At 44.4% G+C, this 22,517-nt stretch overlaps 5 protein-coding genes across 12 annotated transcripts in view; all 5 read right to left on the bottom strand.

Moving 5' to 3' along the window:
* Positions 1 to 231: 231 nt before the first annotated feature.
* On the bottom strand, positions 232 to 1,874 carry otos (otospiralin). The gene is made up of 4 exons (XM_011489101.4): positions 1,751 to 1,874; positions 1,614 to 1,671; positions 1,310 to 1,333; positions 232 to 637 (listed from the first exon to the last, which is right to left on the bottom strand). Exons 2-4 carry the CDS (start codon positions 1,663 to 1,665, stop codon positions 450 to 452), a joined length of 264 nt encoding a protein of 87 aa, XP_011487403.1. The 5' UTR covers positions 1,666 to 1,671; positions 1,751 to 1,874; the 3' UTR covers positions 232 to 449.
* A 1,486-nt stretch (positions 1,875 to 3,360) lies between these two features.
* On the bottom strand, positions 3,361 to 7,530 carry apodb (apolipoprotein Db). 2 transcript variants are annotated; one of them, XM_004081181.5, is made up of 5 exons: positions 7,389 to 7,530; positions 6,277 to 6,535; positions 6,086 to 6,207; positions 3,831 to 3,916; positions 3,361 to 3,755 (listed from the first exon to the last, which is right to left on the bottom strand). In XM_004081181.5, exons 2-5 carry the CDS (start codon positions 6,400 to 6,402, stop codon positions 3,535 to 3,537), a joined length of 555 nt encoding a protein of 184 aa, XP_004081229.1. In that variant the 5' UTR covers positions 6,403 to 6,535; positions 7,389 to 7,530; the 3' UTR covers positions 3,361 to 3,534. The 2 variants fall into 2 exon arrangements, with proteins under 2 accessions (XP_004081229.1, XP_004081230.1); XM_004081182.5 differs by having other exon boundaries at positions 6,277 to 6,416; positions 7,389 to 7,529.
* Positions 7,531 to 8,592: 1,062 nt separating this feature from the next.
* LOC101170475 (apolipoprotein D) lies at positions 8,593 to 11,033 on the bottom strand. Its single transcript, XM_004081180.5, has 5 exons — positions 10,878 to 11,033; positions 9,723 to 9,858; positions 9,521 to 9,642; positions 9,141 to 9,226; positions 8,593 to 9,070 (listed from the first exon to the last, which is right to left on the bottom strand). Exons 1-5 carry the CDS (start codon positions 10,949 to 10,951, stop codon positions 8,820 to 8,822), a joined length of 669 nt encoding a protein of 222 aa, XP_004081228.2. The 5' UTR covers positions 10,952 to 11,033; the 3' UTR covers positions 8,593 to 8,819.
* A 1,242-nt stretch (positions 11,034 to 12,275) lies between these two features.
* Positions 12,276 to 15,394, bottom strand: LOC101170232 (apolipoprotein D). 2 transcript variants are annotated; one of them, XM_020712570.3, is made up of 5 exons: positions 15,282 to 15,394; positions 13,450 to 13,562; positions 13,202 to 13,323; positions 12,940 to 13,025; positions 12,276 to 12,838 (listed from the first exon to the last, which is right to left on the bottom strand). In XM_020712570.3, exons 2-5 carry the CDS (start codon positions 13,558 to 13,560, stop codon positions 12,570 to 12,572), a joined length of 588 nt encoding a protein of 195 aa, XP_020568229.1. In that variant the 5' UTR covers positions 13,561 to 13,562; positions 15,282 to 15,394; the 3' UTR covers positions 12,276 to 12,569. The 2 variants fall into 2 exon arrangements, with proteins under 2 accessions (XP_020568229.1, XP_004081227.1); XM_004081179.5 differs by having other exon boundaries at positions 13,450 to 13,565; positions 15,282 to 15,387.
* A 923-nt stretch (positions 15,395 to 16,317) lies between these two features.
* The window catches only part of arhgap21a (Rho GTPase activating protein 21a), a 76,119-nt gene continuing 69,919 nt past the window's right edge, over positions 16,318 to 22,517 (bottom strand). For all 6 annotated transcript variants that reach the window (XM_023950022.2, XM_078938667.1, XM_023950021.2 and 3 more), the window contains 3 exons: positions 20,886 to 20,991; positions 18,983 to 19,014; positions 16,318 to 18,557 (listed from right to left, as the gene is read on the bottom strand). In XM_023950022.2, coding sequence (XP_023805790.1) covers positions 16,992 to 18,557; positions 18,983 to 19,014; positions 20,886 to 20,991 — 1,704 coding nt within the window. In that variant the 3' untranslated portion in view covers positions 16,318 to 16,991. The remainder of the gene's footprint in view (positions 18,558 to 18,982; positions 19,015 to 20,885; positions 20,992 to 22,517) is intronic.

Genomic DNA, 22,517 nt, shown 5'->3' with positions numbered 1-22,517 from the left:
AATTGTGAAAAGAAAAATTACGCTTCAATTTACTTTATCCATGAAGCTTAATTTATTTCAACATAAATTACATTACGTGGTTACAATGAAGTTAAAGTATAAATATAGATTAAACAGATCAAAATTAAGTAAAAATTTAATAATTAAACTCCAAATCTTCAACAGAGTTGTGTTAATTGTAAATATATTTTTTGGGGGGGGGGGGAGGGGGAGAAAAGAAGACGAAAAGACTTTAACTATTAGAAATTTTATTTGAATTCATTTCCTATTATTTCACTGCACCTAATTAATATGTTCTAAAAAAACTACAACAAATCTATTGCAATCTTTAATAGCTATATTGCTACAGAAAGCCTAATGTAAACTGAAAACAAACGTTTAGTTTATTCCCATTTCACTCATTTCAGTTTGGAACATTTCATTCCTTTCCCTTTCCTGCCTGGATCGTCTTAATGCTCATAGCCTGCGTGGGTATCATATCCCAGGGTGTCCCGGAGGTTCTGGTGGGCGAAGAAGGTCCGAGCCAGCTGGTTGATCTGCTCGTAGGCCCCGATGGATTTGAAGTACTCCACATAGTTCCAGAAGTCAGAGGTGGAGTAGGGCCAGTAGGGGTCAGCAGGAGGTTGTTCATACGGCGCTGAGACACACAGCAGGAGAGATTTTAAGTTCACGTTCGTACATATGTGTGATATATTTAAGGAGCCAATCCGACCAGTTTGAGCAGTTCTATGGTGGAGCGTTGCATCAACCCTGGACTCAGGACGTGTTGACACAGCGGGCATTAGAAGCTGTGAGTCAGTTTGTTCCACAGAGGTATGACAGAACCGCTCCTCATCTACAGAAAGTGGTTTCATTGTCCGACCTTTGAGACAAATTCTTCACTTCATTGTGGGGGAAATGTGACTCGTTTGAATGTGATCTTTGCTCCTGGTTTCCAAATCTGGACTCAAGATCAACATTCTCGATTTAAAAAAGAAAAGGGTTTAGCCTATCATCTGTGAAACGTGCAAAATACAGCTATAGATCATAAATGATCAGCCTTGATGTTTGAGTCAATTGAACCCCGACGACTCCCAAACAAAAGGTGTATTTTTGAGTTTTGATCCTAGAGAAGACATTTTATAAACTACAGTGGCTAAAAAATATACCAACTAACAGAATCTTTCACTTTGGCAGCAGATTCAATCTTGCAGAAGACTTTTATCAGAGATAAACAAAAATGTCACAGAGAAGAGTTCTGTTTAAGCCAATGGTTGACTTTCTGAAGCCTTGGTCTCTAGGATTTGGATTTGGGGGGCCGGAGCCTTACCTCCTTCTGGGATGACTCTGGCCTCTGTGAGGAAGAGGAGCAGAAAAAAAAACGTTACACTTCCAGGCATTCCACAGTTTTCCACGAACAAAGATGGGATTGAGGTCTGCAGGAGCTCAAACATTGCTGCTGACTGTGCACACAAACACTGACGCTCACACTGAGTCGTCTTTGTGCACAAACTGCTCCACTTTAAATACATTTGGTCACTTTTTTAGGCTGAAACACTCACAAAAAATACCTAAATCTATATTCATTTGATGTAAATCTATAATGAAACTAAATAAAAAGGTAAAAGACTCACCGCCGAGGCAGCAGGCGAAGAGGCAGAGGACACTGAGCCACAGCAGCTTCATCTTCCACTTCCAGGAGAACCAAAAATCAAAATCTGGGATGTTTTCCTGCTTTTCAGAGACCTCTGAGAGCAGTTTAGACTCTCACCTGTGAACGCCTGTGCAGCTGTGAGAAGCGGCGCCGCTGCTGCTGGTGGTTTTCTGGGGTCTGCGGCGAGGGGGGGGCTCATAAACACTGCACATGCCCAGATCATCTCTGACCACGTCTAACCTCCGTCCAGCTGCTTATTGATCATCAACTCTCTGCTTTACAAATCTTCTAAATTGTAACTATTGTTCCACATTTCTGCAGAAAACAAAGCTTTAAGTGTTGGAAATAAAAAAAGAAAATCCTGATCAAAAGTATCAAAACCTTTGTAAATTCTGATCCATGTTCAGTTTTGTTCAGTATCTAAATCCCAAATTCCATTTTTTTCCTCATCCGACTGCAGATAAATCAAAACCAAAAATGTTTTGAATATTTCCACTCATTCACAGAACAGACTCAAATACGGTGGCCCAGAAAGGTCACAACACAACACTTTAGATTTCACTACAATTCATCACAACATCGTCGTGTGATGAATTGTTATTTTGTGTTGTGAAATCTAAAGTGTTGTGTTGTGACCCTTGACTTCTCAGAAAAACGTCTCTGAATTCGTGCTGATAACAATCTTTTCAGGCTTCTTTTTCTTCGTGATGACAGACAGATTCAGGTGTAAACCAGCTGGTTGGAAAGCATCAAGCGCAGCTGTTTGCGTGTTTTCTTAGAGACGTTTAGCAGCTTCCAGGACCTCAGAGTCCTCAGAAGCCGCTCCTCTGTTTTCTTTGCTTTGTCTTTATCAAACTTAACCTTTGAGTGACATCCCATCAGTTTTTGTTCAGTGGTTTTACATTGAACTGTGTCCATTGTGTATTTAACACGTCCCTGATCCCACATCATAATTCTTCCATCACCATGTTTGACAGTTGATTCAGAAAAAGAAAATTTTATTTAAAGACTTGGAGATTGGCAGTTGAGTTCAATAAATTTTTCTAAAAAAAAACATCCAACTTTTTGAATTTACAGGTTTTCTTTTGTCCCTCTCTCTCACAAAGACTCGATGAAGCTGCGAACCTAGAAGACTTTTCTAGAGCGACTCAGGTCACATGACTCTCTGGTCAGGAGAAAACATTTCTGAGGAGCCAAACTTCAGCTGGGAAATCTCAAACCCTGAACTCCTTTAACCTCTTCAGCTCATTCACTCTCCGTTTGTGGTCATATTTGATGCTTAAACTTCAATCTGGACTCACAAACAGCTCAAATGTTCTCCTGAATTTTACAGTTTTTGAACTCCATCTGTCCTGAGTGGGAACTTGAAGCTTTCACTTCTCATTTGTTGAAGCCACAGAGTCTTCAAAAGCTGCACAAGCAGTTTTGTTTTTATCCTTTGTGCTATCCTATAGGGTCAAGATGACCCAAATCCTTCCATTGACGTGTTCTCCCTACCATGACAAAGGTGGATAAAGGTGGAAAGATTTCATGGAATCCATGGACACCAGTGAAGATCACAAATCATTGAAGAAAAAGGGTTCAGAGCACTGTCTAGTGGGTCTAGATGACCCAACTCCCAACGGTAAAGTGCCTAGGAAGCACAAGGGTTATCTGAACTCAGAACGTCTGGCTGTTTTAGTGAACTCTGCTTTTAAATCTAAAGGAACCAAATGAAACCCCAAAACTTGATTAATAATGATTTTATTTGATTGGAATCATGAAAAAATTACAATAGAAAAATCCCAGCAACAATTTGGATCAATCTGTCTTCATCAGATTTCTTGTTTCTGGTTTGATTACTTCTTTTAACGAGCAGGAAGTTGAAGGCAGCAGGTTGGAGAAGACGGTTCCGGTGAGTCTCAGCAGTTCTGGACCGTGGCCTTCATCCTGCTGATGTCGATTCCTTCTCGGACCAGCAGCTGTTTGACGTAACGCACGGTTGATGGAGACGGCTTGGGCGAGCGGGAAAGAATCCAGGCGTAGTCGATGTGGAAGAGGTGGAGGAAGCTGGTGCACGAGTAAACCACGGACAGGCTGGTGTAGTCGGTGGTCAGAACCCAGTAGGGAGCGTAAGGAGTGACTAGGAAGAACAGAGACAGAGAGCCGTGAATGGAGGGCTGACGGAAAGGTACCGGCGGCGAGGAGTCGGACTCACAGTACGAGAAGCTGACGCCCAGCTTGGCCGGTTCCCTGGAGTCCCGAATGACGGCTGTTCCTTCAACCGACCTCACCTTCTCCTTACTGAAACACGAAGAACACGGAAACTCAGCAGGAACTCAAAACCTCTTTGCTTTAGAGATGAAAAAACATGAAAAGTTTTCCATCAAACACATTCAAACTCTTTGATTTCTGCACATTTACGAACCAGCAGAACATTAAGGATGAGAAGAGGAGAAGACGTTTCTGTCTTCATCAAAACTGATTTTAAATTTACATTTTTAAATGAATTGTTCAAACTATTAAAGCAGTTGTGATTTGGTGACACACAGATGTGTTTTGTTTGATCCGAGTCCATCAAATCTTATGACACTTCTAGGAATAACATCATGAGATGAAGCTTAACTGTCCTAAAAACTCAAAAATAATAAAGAAAACAAGGATTTATTTCTTATTATTGGAGATAATGTTTGTAATAAATCTCTTTCACACGAGCAGCAAAGAATGTGGAACCCGTCAGACCGGAAATGTCAGATAAGAAAGAAAATAGTTATCATGTTTTGTTAAACCTCGATAAAGAAGCTGCCGTCCTCGTCCTTAAGGTCAGTTCATGGAGGGAGAAGAACATGCAAATGTGCAGGAACAACCCAAATGTACCACAGATGTGAGGACATGTGGGTTTGATAACTCTGACTAAATGAACATGAACTCCATAATCCAGTTTTGTGATAAGTCCTGACTAAGACATGGAAACACTTTTTTGATGACATCATGAGGATACGACAATGGATGATATAAAAATCAGACCCGACTTAAGTTAGTTTATGCTTTAGTCAGCGTCCTGACCGAATATGACATCATCAAACCATAAACTTGACCAAATATGGACAAACCGGTCTAACACTCCATTCACACCGAGCATGTGACGTGCATTCAAGAACGCTCTAAACGTTGCATCCTTGTATGCTCGTTTGGCCCATGGTGTTCACACTGGACGAGCAGGGAGGGGCTTCCTCGTGTCTTCCTTTTTCTGCTGTTCTAGCTCGATTCCGATGCATGAAAAACTTGGTGTCACAGAATTCCAGCCGGACTCAAACAGCAACGATTCATTTCTCCTCCATGACCAATTTTCAAACGGCTGGCACTTCCGTGAATGAAAAGAGACGCCATCCATTCGTCACTACCAAATCAGAGTCCCTGATTGGTCGAAGTTCCAATGGTTTAACTTTCAACGCACCTTTCTAAACACGTGTTTGGTGTTTAGAGCCGGAAAAGGGATGTTGGTTATGCGAGAATGTGAGAGATTTGAACACTGAAGTCTGAAACACGTGTTTACATCGTCTTTTATCGGAAGTGGTCGCTTGAAGGCGTAACGCCAAAGGCAGTGTAAAAGTGGCCCCACAGCTGTTGGCACACGCCCAGAAAGATCATTCCAGAGCAAATCAGCCGTCAATCTAAAGGCCACTCCCTGTTTGACAGTGATACTGTTATAAAAAAGGTCACCAGAGTTCAGACGCCAGCGAGACCTATCCTCAGAAACACGTGTTCAGTCTTAAAGATGTCAGTCTTTTTTAACCAGCTTCAAACAGGAAGTCAGTGTTTAACTTTGGTTCAGACATACAGGGATTTTTGTATTAAATGTTCTGCTTATTATTTCTAAATAAGATAAATTTTTAGATTGGAGAGAAGACACAGAGTGTTCTGAGTTTCATGACTCTGTTCAGATTAAAAATCTTCAGTCCTAAGAGGTTCTGCAGGATCTGGACCCTGAAAAAAACTCTCTTCAGTCTGAGTCGTCCTTTTAAACTGAAAACCCAGAAGCACTCAAAACCGGATTCAACTCAAATGTTGGTCATTTCTCAAACACGCCGCTTTGTGGCATCATTGGTTAATATTAGACGCCCACGTCCACCCAGAGTGCCCAAAACCGTGATGAGTGGAGTAAGATGTGGAGGCCACCCGCCAGCAGTGGCGTGACAGGCTGATGATGATGATGATGATGACGATGATTGAAACCATTCAAGTGGCAACAATTCAACTAAAAACGTTTTTCAAACTATTCTAATTGTCAAAATAATTCATATATTTCAGTAACAGAGAATAAAAATACATTTAAAGCTATCCCAAACACAAAAACAAACTATAAACAAGCTAAGCCTTATTTAAAAAAATAAAATAAACTCCTCATTTCTGCCTTAACTCTACTGGATCCTCTGGAGACGATGAAGACGAGTCAAACTTCTCTGTACTCACTAAAACTGCGAGTTCAGGACCTGGATGGTTCCGTCCTTCCTCAGGGAGTAGTTCGCCTCGATGCACGTCCCCTTCTCAAAGCTTGCTGGGAGTTTCTCGATCTCGTACCACCTTCCCAGGTACTGTTGGGAGACACGTGTCAGAACCAGCGCAGCACGCCGTGTGTGCCCGTGTGTGTGTGCACGTGTTACCTTTTCAACCCGGAAGTTGGGCTGCACCTGTGGCGACGGACAGGGACCCCAGTGAAAAGTCTGAGCTGAGATGAGGGGCAGCAGCAGCAGCAGCAGGAGGAGGAGGAGGGGGCAGATGGAGGACATCGCTGGAGGAGAAGCTGCAGAAGAAGAAAGAATGTGACGAGTCGTCAGGAACGCCGGCGTGCGGAATGCTCTGCCTCAGCAGAAAGGTCGTCCACCCAGACGATGGGAAGCTGCTGATTCTGTGTCACGGTTTCTGTGAGTTTTACCAAAAATAAATCAAGATTTTATGTGAATAGAAACCAAATCAAAATAAAAACCAAGCGGCTCTGGGTGAAGTTAGCAGCCAGAAACCCTCTGTTGTACTTTTTAAACATAAATCAGAAGTGAAGAGTAAACGTCTCTTCAGATGTGGAGATGTTTACCATTTAAACGTTTCTTTAAATAAAAAGGCATTTCACTTCACATATATCGTCTGAATTACTATTAAAATGTGATCAAGGCCAAGAGAATGATTAAAAACCCAAATTGAATTATTAAAAAAAAGAATGTTTCATAAAAAAACAAATACTGGTCGTATCTTTTTTATGTCCTTCAGGTTTATCTGCTGACATTTTGAGACATTGTTGTATTTTTCCCCACAAAGTCTGACTTTTGGCCTCGTTGAATGAAACTAAAATCCAAAAAATAAAAATTACAGGAACAAATAACTCATAATAATGCGGAGTTTCTGTCAAAGCTGGTTTCACAAAGATCCACATTACAGGACTTTGTGTTTTCCCACAGGCAGCCATGAAAAGCATCCGTCTGCGCAGCTTTTCTTTTGTCTGCACACCTTCATCCTCTCACCAACCCGTTCATCCGGTTCCAAACTAACACCCACCTGTTTGTTTATACCGAGTTATACCTCTGAGCGCCTCAAAGTCATCCTCATCAAGACAAACTCGGTAGATATTCATCACTTGGAACAGCAGACATTAACTTTTCCCCACAAAAATTTTAATCCGAATATTTTGGAAAACATGATCCTGCGCCCTCCGCGCGCGCTTTCCTCCGCGCGCTTTCCTCCAACCATGATCTCCCATCAGTTAGCAGGAAGGTTTTCTCACCTGTCAGTACGTCAGGGGTCCGAGCTGCGGGGATGCTGCTTCCGTGAGACGGGGTTGGCGCTTGTGTCCCTGCAGAGCGCGCGGCGGCTCCTTAAATTGGATCACGCGCGCATTCCTGCTGCGTAACTCAATAGAAAGTGTTCCGTAACAGCGCGCGCGGACGCGCAGGACGGACGCCTGTCAACCTTACGAAAAGAAAAAAATCGTTGTGTAATCATTTGTTGCCTTGATTATGAAAAAAGGATTTAGTTTTTGGAGTTCCAGCTATAAAGTTTGATTTAATTAGATTTTAAAAGACATATTTAATGAATAGAAAAGGTTTGAAACGTGTTTCTCACGGAGAACCTGATGAACAACAGCAGAAAACCTTCAGATTTAAAGAAAAACTGAATATTGTCATAAATTATTTTCATTTTTAAAAACAAAATAGAACACGACAAACCCCAACATCCAACAGGGTTATCTCTGCGTAAATGTTATATTTACAATCCAAACTGACCAGTTTGATCATATGTTATATTTAACTTCAGTGTTTTAATGAGTGTGAGGTTTATTTGAATATTTTGATATACTTTTAGTTAAATTTGCCTAAATAGTTTATAAATATAAATGTATAGTTATTTAAATATTTCTCTTTAACAAAAAGAGATGCGTCTCTTTTTCTGTAAAATGTCCAAAAACTGTTTTTTTCCAACTTTTTAATTTTATTTTTGAAGATGTGTTTCTTCATGTTGGTTTAAAAACAAAGAAAAAAAAAGAAAAGAGAAAAGAGCAAAACTGTTTTGTAAAAACAAGTTTTCAAATCTGAATTCCAGTAAAAAACAAAGAAAGTAATTTGCTTAAATGTACTACACGTGTACGTAAGTTTAAGCTAAAAGAGAGGAAGTATGCTTGAAGTTTACTTTTTAAACCCAACATGTGTAATGTCAACTAAAAATGTTCCAGTTTAGTTAATACTTCCTAGGATACTTGCTATACTTATACTCAAATAAAGTACTTTTTTGTAAAGGGTTGAACAGTTTTCAGTACTTAAGACTTAAAGCTTCAATGTCTTTATCACAAGAAAAACATCAGTTTGATGTTTTCTTGACTTTGTGACGTCACAAACGCAGATATTTTTTTTTACTTTGAAAATTTGCGTTTCAAAATAAAAGCGTCACCTCCGTCCAGAAAACCGCTGAAATCAAACCAAACTGAGCCGCTGCTCTCTGAGCCACTTTTATTCCACAAAAGGTTCAAGAACAGAAACATTTTATTCATTTCAATCCGATTTTTGATTGATAGCTTAAGGCTTTTGTGCACAAATGATTAAATTAAACAAATGTTTTTTGTTTTCATCTCTGCGTGATGAAATCCCCAGATGCCCCAGAAATCTCTGAATCATTTCCAAAGTCAACATTTAAGGGTGGCTCCACTCCCAGCTGCTGCCCTTCAGTAGCTGAAGCTTTTCTTTGGCACATCCGTGCAGTCCTGCTCCACCTCCTGCAGCCTGGAGGTGTCGATTCCTTCCCGGTCCAGGATCTCCTCGCAGTGCCGGAGGGTCTCTGGGGACAGGGAGGGCGAGCGGGAGAAGATCCAGGCGTATTCCAGGTGGAAGGCGTGGAAGAAGTCCATGCAGGAGTAGACCACGGAGTAGTCGGTGTAGTCTGTGGCCAGGACCCAGTCCGGCATGGAGGGGGCGACTGAGGGCAGAAGAGCAGCAGTAAACCGGCGTGGACACCAAAGACCCGAACGCTCAGCTGCAAAACCTACATTTGAAGAAGTGAGCGGCCAGTTTGGCCGGCTCGTCTCCGTCAGGCGTGACCAGGACTCCCTCAAACCGCCACTCTCGGTCAAAACTGAAAACAGACGAGGTGGCATGAAGAAATTCACACCGGTCAAAAATGAAAAATGAAAGCTTAAAGGGTCAACTTATGCAGACTCCTTTAGTCTAAAAGTTTTCTTTACATTTAAATGAAGATGCTGCTGTTCAAGAAATCACAGTTCTTCATTTGAACAGCAAAATAAACACATAGAAGTGCATTCATAAATGGATGAATGCATTTACATTCATCCATTCATTCTAATGGATTTACATTCAAATGGGGTTTATTTCCCCCCCTCCAGCAAACATGAAGCTCCTCTATCCTTACAAGAAGTGGGAGCTTGTGACGTGGACGGTGTCGTTCTCCATCAGCGTCAGGTTGGACCGGATGCATTTTCCCGGAGCGAAGAACGCCGGCAGCTTCTCCACCAGGTACCAGCTCCCTGCAAACTGCAAACGGGGACACGGCCGGTTAGCACTGGGACACTCAGGGGGGGAGAGGGGAGCGGGTCTGCCTGAGCGCGCCTCACCTCCTCCAGGGTGAAGTTGGCCTGGACCTCCGGGGTCTTGCAGGGACCCCAGCCGAAGGTCTGAGCAGAGACCAGGGGGAGCAGCAGCAGGAGGACGAGCGAGGCCGACATGGCTGGAGGAGGCGTCAAAGCAGCTCTGGAAGAGAGGGGCTGCTTTAGGTCGTCTCCACTCACACATTCCATACGTTTACCACAAAAAACAAGCATGTTTTTATGTAAATTTGAGGATAACCTGCAAAATGTTGAAGGTTTTAGCTGTTGAACTGGTGCGACTTTCAGAAGGTCAACAGGTGAAATCATCCGATTTCAATCTTTATTTTGTGGCAGATGTTTTCCACAAAATGAAGATTGAAATCTGATGATTTGAACAGGTGATTGACAGCATATGATCATCGTTCATATTCTCACCCGCTGCATCCTTCCAAAACTTTAGCGTTGTTGCCATTCCAAATGTTTTAACCCAAAGATTTTAAAAAGGTTCTTGGTGTAACAAACACAAGAGTTATGACGCATAATTTTCAAACACCTCAGAATAAATCATTTCAAATACATTTTTACTCCCTTTTGAATTCATTTTTACTTTTTTTGTGGATTTGAACATTCTTATTTTGTCTCTACATGTTTGACATAAAACATAAAATCAGTTTGATCTCAATTTTTGTGGTTTTTGCAGTAAAAAAAAATCCAAAATGTACTTTCCTGGATTTGACTTTTTTTGGCCAATTTTAGGTTTATTGTGGAAATATTGTAAATGTAGTCAAAAATAGATCTTAAAACAAAGAAAAGCAGCATCAAGTATTGCCAGAAAAAATCTGTTTTAAAAACTAAATGAATACGAATCAATAAGAGAGGATGAAGCTTCAACCTGTCCGACTGAGAATGAAGCGGCTCAATGTTTTTGTAATAAAACCCATAAAATCCTTTATGTTTTTTAAACTTTGACTTCATAGGTTGAACCTGAAGGTGAGCAACAGAGTCACATTTTCCAGAAATGTTCTTTAACCTCCATCGGAAAAACCAGAAAAGGTGTTTTTTTTTGGTTCTGGACAGCTGAGGCCTGAAGAAAAATGCCCCCATTGTGACTTTTTTCTAAAATCACCTGGAGACAAACACAGCGATGAGGACAAAAGGATTGAAGCTCTTGGACGGACTTACCGGAGCGGCGTGGAGATGTCAGGTGGAGGTTGGAGGCTGGTGTGTGGGATGGAGATGGCGCCGAGGTCTTTCATAGCTGCTGCTGAGTCACTGGAGGGCGTGAGGACATTCCCACTCGGGGCAGGTCTGCATGAAGGAACAAAAGATTAAAGACGGGACCAAAGGTGAGCTGCTCCTCCATCACCTTCAGTGACGAGGTGAGCAAAGAAGAGCGTGACTGCACTCTGTTTGAGGGGATGATGTCACTGCAGCCTTTCACTTTAACACAACTGAAGGTTTCAAACAGAAAACAGGCATTTTATGAATGACAGCCACATTCCAACAGCTGTTGTTGGTCATTTCCCCTCAGACACTCCTGCTCCCATCAGCAGGAGCTTCAGTCCACTCCTCAGGAACAAACCACCTCTCCAAACGTCCCAGCTCCCTCCACGGCTCTCTGGTGGAGCCGTTTCCATGGCCGGTGTCCGTGGAGCTTCTGGCTCCAGAGGGATGGAGAATCTGGAGCTTTCATTGAAGCGTCACAGACTCACGTCTCCTCCGTCTGTGACGCTTCGTCTCTTCTCTTGTTTTTGACCCAACATGAACTTTGGCAAAGTCCAGAACAGCGACCGTCTGCATTCAGACCAGCAGACAGGTGAATTACCTGAGGGCTGTCAGCACTAAGTAAACCTCCACTGTTCAGACATTTGTCTGATTTGGTTTGTGTCATTGCCAACTTACTTTTAGGTTAACTCTAATTTTACTGAACGTATGGTTTCATGTATGTACACAATAGTCCTTTTATTGTGATCTTTTCGGGTGATTTTAACATCTGCAGATGAAAAATAGGCCTTTGGCTAACTCTGGCAAATTAACAGGAATGTTTATTAATATGCGCCGTCCCTGTATACAATAAATAAATGCATCTAAATAAAATAAAATAAAAATCAGAGGACACACCTGAGTCAAACATCATTAAAATGTTCTTTTAATCTTTTTTCATTCTAATTTTTCAGGCTTGTTTGTACATTTCTTTAAATAATTCAGTTAAAACAGGAATTTAGAATCATTTCCTGTCCTGGAAATTGATGTTAATTTCAGTTTGAGACATTTTTACAAACTCAGAACTTCAGCTGTTGATTTAGCCTTTTAATAACCCAAAGTCTTTGTGGTGGTTTTTAGTTTTTTTTATCAGATTTTTAGAGACATTTCCTGTGGATGATGGTTTCTTTAGAAGTGTTTTGGTTTTAGTTTGTTCAAAAACGACTTCCTTTACATTTTGAAGCTAGTTTTACTTTATGTTGGATCCGTATTTACGGTTTCAATCCTTGGGCGCCTGCGTTTATGGAACCTCCAAAGCGCCACCTGCTGGTCAGAAAATGAACTACAACCGAGAAAATAACCGTGAAAACCCTTCAGTCTGTTGGTGAAGATAAAACTTTATTAAAAAGAAAAAAAAACACAATTTCATCCGTTATGAGTAAATCAGAAACAAAAATAAAAATGTGTCACTAAGGAGCCAAATGAAGATGGTAACAGAAGAAGTTTAGGAATAAAGTGAAACCTTAATGCTAAAAATAAAAGAAGCAAAAATTCAACTTTCAGATAAAAACCTTTCAGATTTCTCTCCACAGGTGAACGTTTGGATCATTTAAAGCCCAAATCCAAAACCGATTATAAAACACGTCACAGAGTTGGTAACAGAAGAAGCTCCTAAGACGCAGAGACCCCGGATTCGCTGAAGGTGAGGGTCCCGTGATCCTCACAGTCCTGCTCCACCTCCTGCATCTTGGAGGTGTCGACCCCCTCCCGGCGCAGCACCTCCTCGCTGCGACGCAGGACGTCAGGAGGCGGGGAGGCGGAGCGAGACAAGATGAAGCCGTAGTCCAGGTAGAGGACGCCCAGCACGTTGGTGCAGGAGTACACCACCGAGTAGCTGTCGTAGTCGGTGGACAGGACCCACATCGGGCTGAGGGGGACAACTGGGGGCAGATGAACGGCACAGGAAGTGAGCGGGGGGGCAAACCGCATCAGACCAAAGACGGGCGGCGGCGGCCTCCAAGAAAACCCAAAGTTTACTCACAGTGAAATAAGTTGACTAAGAATTTGGCCGGCTGGTTTTTGTCAAAAGCCACGGCTTTTCCTTCCACGACCCACTTCCTGTCCCAGCTGGAAGAGACGCAAAACAACCAAGTTCCACGCCGTTCAACGCAAATTCAAGCAGCGCAAAAGAAAACAGACAGGAAGGAAGAATTTTTAAATCCCGTTTGAGTGAACCTGAATAAACAAAAAGCTTCTGAAACGGAAGCGTTTGACAGAAACAATGGGAGCGCCGCCGTACTCACTACGACTGGGAGGTCCACACCTGGAGGCCCCCCTCCCCACTCAGGCTGTAGTTGGCGCTGATGCACTTTCCTGGGGCGAAGAATGCCGGCGTTTTCTGGACCAGGTACCACCTGCCCATGTACTGTTGAGAGACGAGCACACGTCAACCTGTGGGGGGGCTCAGGTGAGTGTCTGCTGCAGCCTGTGGGGGGGCTCAGGTGTGTCTGCTGCAGCCTGTGGGGGGGCTCAGGTGTGTCTGCTGCTTTACCTTTTCAACTTGGAAGTCTTCCTGGACCTGCGGCGTGTGGCAGGAGCCCCAGTGAAGGGTCTGAGCGGAGGCCAGGAGGGGCAGCAGCAGCAGCAGGTAGGTGGATGACATCACTGCTTCAGGTGAGGAGAGGAGGAGGAAGCGTCAGAACAGTTTATCCAAAATGATCCGTTTTCTTCTGAACCGCTGACCTCCAGTGTTTGAACGAGAGGAAGCATCAACGTCTGCAACATCCTCTGTTCTTTTATTTTGAAAGGTCCAGGCTGATTAAACCTGTCTTATACATTGAAGCAGTGAGCGTGTCCCAAAATAAAACCCGTCTGTGACGGTTGATTCCGCAGACACGTTTGATTTTAGGACTGACGGATTATTTTCTTGATGTTTGAGGCTCAAACGGTAAAAGATATAATATGGAGTGATATTCGTGCCGCCACAAAACTTTCTAAGGTGCAAATGAAAATATTAAAAATCTGCTTTCAAATACTTTTTATTTGCTTTCAAAATTTTTTGGTTTCAACACTTTGGTTTTTGCTTTACATTTTTGAAAGTGAAGGAAAAAAAATAAAACGTTAAACATTCAATATTTTCATTTATATTACATTTTTTGTGTTGAACGTGGTGCATCAATATAACTCCATGATATAATACTGAATATAGAATAATAGGGTGAACTGATTTAAACACCTAAAGAGGTTTTTGGCCGTCTCACGTTCCTCTAGGATGAATAAATGAAGCTCAACGCCGTTCTCAAGTGTTTTAAAGACTTTGAATAAGTTCAGTTAAAAGCAGAAAAGCTTTTCTCTGAATTTTCTCAGTGAGGAATTGAAATCTCGTTCTGTAGCATTCTTTAAATTCGGAGAAAACCACCCCCCCTCCTGGGCTGGGGGGTGTTTTCCACTTATTCTAGAAGGTTCAGTCTTTTCTTCACCTGCAGGTCCTTGTGGGTCAAATATGAACTCGCCTGTTTTAGCTCAAACATTAACCACAATACTTGTTAGGAAAAAGGTTTCACGTTTAAAAAGGGGAAAGAATTCTGTTTTTGGTCATTTCCCCCCCAAATTGACCCGTGTTTTTATTTACCCTGCATGTAAATGGGGTATACTATAGCGCTTTTCTACCTACAAGGACAAAGAGCTTTTACAGTCACACACACATTTACACACACAGTCACACACACATTCACACACAGGCGCCCGCCTCCCACCAGAGGCAAGGTGGGGTTCAGTGCCTTGCTCAAGGACACTTTGATCATGGGCTCCTCTTCATGTCAACATGAGGAGGAGCTCCTTTAAATTGTTGATTAGAGATGCAGGTGAAACAGGTGGAACCAGTCTGAGCATCTTTAGAAATGTTGAAAATGTTTAAACTTTAAAGCAAGATCAATAACACACCCATCCACACCCACGTACATATAAATATACATATATATATATATATATGTTTCTGATGTTTCAATGTTTTTTTTATATATAAAAACAAATTCCGTCTTTATTTTGTCTCATCCTCAAAAATATAAAGAATTTTATTGAAGGTCTGAAAGGATCGATATATATTTCATACATTTCCATTTTCTAAAATAATTTTTGCCCAAATTAGGAAAGAAATCTTGTTAAACACATTCTGTTCATCTTTATCTGTTTTAATGACTGGATTTTAAACTTCCAGCATTCCTGACGACAGAAAACATAGAAAAACTGTAGGAAATATCATAATCACAAAATAAAACAAAATATTTTATTCCCAATTTTACAGACCAAAAGTCTTCATACAGAAATTATTCTTTAAATCTTTATTTAAACAACCAGACAGAATAACAGAGTAACAATTCTTACCTGGGCGCGTGCGAACGTCAGGTGGGAGATGCTGTCCGGAACTGCAGCCTCGCGCTTCTTAACCTGCTCGTGCTCGTGCTGCGTCACTTCCGAGAGCGCGCGCGGCATTTGTCAAGTTATTATTTTTTTGTAGAGCTTTATTTTCCGCTAAACAGCAACTGAAGGTTTTTGTCTTTCATAGTGGAGGATCAATTATTTCTATTATTTAAGTGAAACCAATAAAAAATTGTAATTATTTATGGTATAGAAACCCGCATGAATCACGCAAGACCGGCTGTGACGCGGCCTTAAGACGTTAGCATAATCTTGTATTTAACAGAGAGTTTGATAGACATGCTATGATTAATGGAAATGTACATTTTATGTTTGAGGAAAGAAAAGGAAAAGAACAAAAGAACTAAACAAAAATATTATTTAAAAATTCAGGCTACAAATCTGACGTTTTAAATTCCGTCACTTTTGATCAATAAATACATTTAAAAAACTCCGAATATTTTTACTGCATGAAGCTGCTGCAGTTATGAAACCTTAAGTGTATAAAAGTCCGAATAAATTCTGGAATTAGAGCATCAGACATTTTTCTATTAAAAATTACATTAAAAAGAATAAATAAACACAAATAATATAGAAAACACCAGACATTTAACAATTATATCATATTTTATCAGGTTGAGCTTTTTCAGTTTGTTACTATATTAAGAAGCTATTTTAAAACGTTTTAAAGTGTGCGCGCGGGTCAGACACAACTATAACGTTATGGTCATCAGATGCAGTTCCACTGAAAAGCAGAAGGTGGCGACAGAGAGCTGCTGGGTTTGTGTCTGTGGTAAAACAATAAAGGTTTTTTTTTCTTCTAAAAATTGACATTTGGTTGAGAACATAAATTTTTATCATGTTAAAAAAATGTATCCAATTATTTTATATTTAAAATATTTTAGGTTTATTATGCAGTTTAGTGCCTGGGTAACTGCAGAAATCCTTCAGCTCCTCTGAAGAAAAACAGGTTTTTGGGGTAATAAATACTTTCACACACATCTGAGACTCTAAAGAGGATTTATTTCCAGTGTTTGTCGGAGAGAGGAGCGGGGTGGCCCCCTTGTTCTGCCGCGGAGATGCTCAGCAAACATCATTTCATGCAGTTTTAAACTTTTTTCCTCCGCTAGAGATCACAGGCGTTTCAGAAACAGGTTTGTATTTTGATGAACTCGGAACTTTGAAAACAGGAAACATCTGGAATGCTGCTTGACCCCCCCCTTTTCCTGACCAATAAAAACCATATTAATAAAAAACAATGAAGGAGGCACTTTTTTCTTTGAGATAAAAACAACGGACACGTGTAAAAACTCTTCTGATGATAACTTGACAACATTTTGGGAATTGAACTACTGTACCCAGCATTCCCTACTGCTGGATCGGCACTTCCTGGTTTGAAGGAAGCAGTCGTCCGGCGCGGTCGGCTAACATCTGGCTGTTGGAGCGCTGCTGTGGAAAAAGGGAACTTCCCGCAGCGGCCAGCTCAGAACGCCGCCGCGGGAGGAACGTGATTGGCTTCTGTCCAGACGCAGGAATACATTCTTCACGAGGCTCCGCCTCCTCTCTTCAGTCCAGAGGGCCTCCCTCGCGCTGGGGCCCTGCACATGCAGACTGTCCCGTAGATCTTCTCTGTAGAAAAATACTCTCTTGAGCTGGACCCCCCCCCCCCCCCCCCCCTCACAGGTACTGGTAGAACCGGGATCGGACCACTTGTGCTCCTGACAGTTTGTGCGGGTGGGGGTCCGTCCCCAGTGAAGGTTTGTTTTTGCTTTGGGGCCCGCTGCCGTTCAGCTGCTCCCCCGCCGGAGCGCCTGGGGAGCGTCCCTGGGGGGCGTGGCCCTGAGCTTCGGCGGGGTCGTCCTCGGGAACGGCTTTGGGTGCGACGGCGGCGCTCGGCTCCGAGCCTTTGCACCGCTCCCGGGCGATCCAGTCCCGGATGGAAAAGTCCTGAGAGGAGCACCTGGGTTTGAGGCGGTCCAGGGCGGACAGGTCGGCGGCGCCGTCGCCCCCGCCTTGCTCCCTCCAGTCATGAATGACAGCCAGCTCTGCGAAGTCCCTCTGGCCCCCCATGGTGTGGCGCCGCCGGATGCTCCTCTTCTTGCCGCGGGCCTCGGCCGCTCGACTCCGCGGGGCGAGCATGTCGTCCGCGGACGAGCGCAGCCGGAACTTTAGCCGCTCTGTGATCTTCAGGTGCCAGGGGGGTTCTGGACGCTCCGACTCGCTGCGCGAGGACGAGCTGATGCTGCTGGAGGACCTCCCCTTCTTCATCACCTCCAGGACTCGGGACAGGCGGGTGGAGGACTCGGGCCGCCCCTCGCCGCCCACGGTGCCCTCTGCTGACGAGTCGCTGTCAGTTTTCTGGCGGAAGGACCACCTCCTGGACAGCGTGTCGCTCTCGATCATTTTCTGGGACGGGAAAAGGCGCCTTGCTTCCGGTCTGGGGGCCGGCCCCCCCGCTGCGGCCCCCCCCTGCTCCTTCCTGTCCTGACTCTGCTCTGGGCGGGGGGTGGACTGGGCGGCGCTGAAGACGGGGAAGTCGCTCTCGCTGTCCGTCTCCGTGGGCCGCCCCTCGCTGATGAGCTCGCTGCGCTCGTCGTCGGCGTCCTCCCCCAGCTGCAGCTCCGGGCTGAGCGCGCTGGACTCGGCGCCGGTCAGGAACGTGTTGGAGGAGGTGGTGGAGTAGTCGGAGGTGATGGAGCTCACCTCCGCCCTGGCGGACACTCCAATATTGACGAGGAGGTCTGGCGATCCTCCAGCGGCCCACTTCTTGGGTCGGGAGCGTGGGACGGAGGCTCCGGAGCTCATGGTGCCGAGGTCGGAGGGGTTCTCCTCCAGCTGGGAGGGCGGGTCCGACAGGGAGGACTTGCCCTGGCGAGCGTTTCTGCGGATGGCGTTTGGGGAGTGCTGTTTGGGCGGAGTCTCCTTGAGGTATAAGGAGATCCTGTGCTCCCTCTTGGCTTTCGACGCGAGCTCCGGCACTCCCCCGTTCTCCTTTCTCTCCAAGGCCGCCGCCTCCTGCCGGCCGTCGGGGCCGGGATGCGTCTGCGTCTCGGCCTGGAGCCCGCGGGGGTCCGGTTTCTGAGCGGGAAGCTCCATCGCGGAAAAGACGGGATCCAGGTCGTCGTCTGAGCTGCTAGGCTGCACCTTCTCCTTTGACTTCTTTCTTTTGCGGCTGGCTGCAGCAAAGATGGAGGACACCAGCAGCTCCCTGCTGCACGGCTCCCTCCCTGAACCCCAGGAACCCTGCAGGCAGAGGAAAAAGGTGAAAACCCGTCAGTGAGGCAGCCGTGGGCGGAACAGAGCGTGGATCTGTACTCCACCTGCTCCCAGGATGCACCACAGACAAGTGGACAGAGAAGAGCATTAGCAGGAGACCAACAGTGACCGTTAGCATGCAGCGCTGCGGCAGAAGCTCGAGCTGCAGAAGCACCTGCTCAACGCCATCCGCTGACGTGCAGCACGAGTCTCCATTCCAGCTGCTCTCATCTCATCACAACATGCAAGCGCTTCTACTGAACACGGCTCTCCTCCTTCCATCTGAGAGGCGGAGTCTGAGCTGCAAGCTGAGCGTAGCTACTGAAAGTTAGCTTTAACTTAACTTGGGCGGAGCGGATCATGGGACTCCGCCTACCTCCTGCCACCCCACATCATTAGGTCTCTCCACTCACCTTTGATTTAGCAGAGTCACTAGCCGGAGAATCTGCAGAGAAAAAAGAGAGAGAGCGTCAAGTTAGAAGATTCACCGACGAGGTGGTGAAGTGGGAGGAGCAACATGGGGGGGAGAGGGAGCGTGGAGGTGGTGAGCGGACGACAGGCCATGCTGCACACAGACAGATGAGCTGCGCTTCTACCTGCAGGTCAGACGCACCTGAGCGTGACATCAGAGCAGATGTCTGAGAGCAGCAGCAGCTAATAAATCCTTTTTATTCATAATCTATTCCTAAAACACGACTTTTTCCAGATGTTCCTCCTGCTGAGGAGATCTTTAAACAAATGTAGATGAAAATAAAAATATTTATTTTACTACTTAATTGATTAAAACTATTTAACCAATGTTTTATTTTAAGGAACACATTTGATTAAAAATAAATATTAAACATTTATTTCATTCTTTAAGTTGACTTTTATCGTCTCATCTGCCTGTTTCTTACATTTTTACCTACATTACTGATAACAATTTATTTTACTATCTTTTTGAAAACATAAAACATTTTCATAATAAAGTTCATAAGTGGATGTATGTTCCATCTGTTGTTTCTGGTTCATAAACTCATTTTTCTTTGTCAGATTTAGCATTTAAATCATTAAAAGTGAACAAAAGTTCCAAAAACTAAATGATGAAGCTGAAAAAATGTAAATAAGTGACTAATTTTGGATTCCTCTTAAACTTTTAAGATGTTTGGAAACAAGACTCTGCAGATTTAAGGTTTTTTTTTATAAAAGTGTCCATTTTTAAACGTTTTATTAGAAATGTTTAATCTTATTTGTTTTATAATGTGAAGTTTTTAAGGATGAGAAATGCCCCCCCGTAATGAAACATTTGTAGACGTTTTTTTCTCCATTTTTATAGAAAAAACAAAGAAAACACTCAAACCAGAAATCTTCAGCGAGAGGTGGATTCACTGACAAGGCGAAGTGAAGTGCAAAGAGTTGCCATGGCGACAGGACAGGATGGGAACAGAAGGTGATGGAGGGCAGAAATGATCTGGAGGTGAGAGAGGGGCGAGCTATGTGCATGAGGACGCTACACGAGAGAGCCAGAGTGCGAGTAAAGGTGGGTCGTGCGCTCTGAGACCACTTGTGTGTGTGTGTGTGTGAGATAGCCCCGCCCCCCGACACCCCCCTACGATAAGACATGATGGCACGATGCAGGCGCACAGCGACTGTGACGTTGAAACCGTACCGTGCCGTCTCTTCTGTGGGCCAGCGTGTAGGACAGTGAGGAGAGACAGCGGAGAGGCTTTCAGACAGAAGCACCTGCATCAGCCTGAGACTCAGGCGCGGCGTGGGGCGGCGTACAGTACCGTGCCGCCGCTACAAGAACGCCGCTTCGGCTTTAACAGATGTGCGGGTTCCTGCAGACTAGGCAGCTACACTGCGGGCAACAATCCTCCTTCTTCCTACAGTTCCAGCTGCCCATCACAGACATTATAGAGTCCATCAGTGACATCACGGCGTGATAGACTCCTCCCACTTGGCCTGTGTCAAGATCAGTATGAATGGTAGGAAAGCCGTTAGGACACCCGACAGAGCCTCACTAGAGAGAGGAATCAGAGGTGGCCCTTCACTGTAAAAACATCTATTTGTGAGGTGGAGAGAATATGGCGTGTTAGATTAAAAGGGGGCGGGGACTGCCGGAACAGGAAGCTCTGGAGGGGAAGGACACCCGCCGCCCGCTCAAGGAGAAACGTCTAAAGCAGGAGCTTCAAAGCAAAGCCGGACAATCTGCTGCATCTTTCATGGATGCAGGAACATTGTTTGCTTCAGCGAGCGGGGGCGGGGCTTAGCAGAAGAAGCAAAGGGAAGCCTCAAAAAAGCATCGTTCACGTTTGGTTCAGCCCCCACAGTTACCTGACACCTCGCCCTGCGACGCTCCGGTGCGGCCGATGTTGGTGAGCAGATGGTCGATGTTGGGGACGGGCTGAGACTCCACCGCGCTCTCCTGCCGGGAAAGCGTCTGGAAAAACGAAGGAGAGTTCAAAGCAAAGAGCTGCTGAAGGTCTCAGACCAGGAGGCCTCAGACCAGGAGGCCTCAGACCAGGAGGCCTCAGACCAGGAGGCCTCAGACCAGGAGGCCTCAGACCAGGAGGTCTCAGACCAGGAGGTCTCAGACCAGGAGGCCTCAGACCAGGAGGCCTCAGACCAGGAGGCCTCAGACCAGGAGGCCTCAGACCAGGAGGTCTCAGACCAAAGGCCTCAGACCAGGAGGCCTCAGACCAGGAGGCCTCAGACCAGGAGGTCTCAGACCAGGAGGTCTCAGACCAGGAGGCCTCAGATCAGGAGGCCTCAGACCAGGAGGTCTCAGACCAGGAGGTCTCAGACCAGGAGGCCTCAGACCAGGAGGTCTCAGACCAGGAGGCCTCAGACCAGGAGGCCTCAGACCAGGAGGTCTCAGACCAGGAGGTCTCAGACCAAAGGCCTCAGACTAGGAGGTTGGCGCAGACGCTAACTAAACCATCCGAGCTGTCAGTCATGACATCAGCAGATGGAAAAATGAACAAGTTCTCCAGGAGGTCTCACGTTCTTAAACATTTTCCTGAAACGCTCAGCTTCAGAACGGATTTTCAGACTAAAGTCTTAACATCCATTATTATGGGGTCAAACGAGGATCAGCTCAAAGGGATTGAAAATGAATTTAGAAAAAAGATAATTTGAAAACATTTTTAACTCATAAGTACACAAAAACACATCTATTTGTGTTGGTACCACACGAAAAATGTTGTTTATTAGTAACAGCTGCTGATTTGTAGTTTCAGATTTTGCTTTTTCATGTTTATTCTCTTTACTTTCAATTCAGACTTCATATTCTTGAAGTGGGGCCTAATCTCAGATGTGGGCGGGGCTTGAAATAGGCTCATTGGCTACCAGGACGTGACCAACATTGGGTGACAGAGGTGATGATGTCATTTCCCTCCTCATCACGTCTGTACGTCCCATCAGAGGGATGACACAGGCGGCGCCAATAGCAGATGCTGAAATGACGTCATGTCCCAGCAGCCAATGGGATCAAAGCCCCGCCCCCACATAAAATAAGAATCAACTCCCGAAACCATAAAGTCTGAACTAAAGCTGTGCATTGAGAACCAAAAAGCAAAGAGGGAGAGAACTGTTTGAACTGTTTTAGATTTACATTTAACATTTACTTTCAACCCTTTAACATGGGAGATGTTGCCAGCGGACACTAAAGAAAACATGCTCTTTAACTTATATAAACTCCCCGACGATGTAAATCAGCTGATTTATGTCAGTTGCGTAAACGGCTGAAGAGTTGTGGTATTCATACTGGAACTAAAGCTCCAATTCAAGTTTTAAACGCAATTTTGTTTAATTTTCTGTATTTCTGTCAAGTTCACAGTTTGTACTTAAACGTTTATTTACATTTTGGTTTTTCCTTCACTTCAGGCCGATCCTGATTGAACCTCATCCTCTATTTTCCTTTCCTGATAATCACCCAGCAAGCCTTCAAATGCTGCCTAAACCTGG

This window comes from Oryzias latipes, chromosome 20 (assembly GCF_053564925.1).
Source record: "Oryzias latipes strain Hd-rR chromosome 20, Olatipes_Hd-rR_3.1".
NCBI lineage: Eukaryota > Metazoa > Chordata > Actinopteri > Beloniformes > Adrianichthyidae > Oryzias > Oryzias latipes.
The sequence above is the reverse complement of the archived record's forward strand: the minus strand, read 5'-3'. Positions and strand labels throughout refer to the sequence as shown.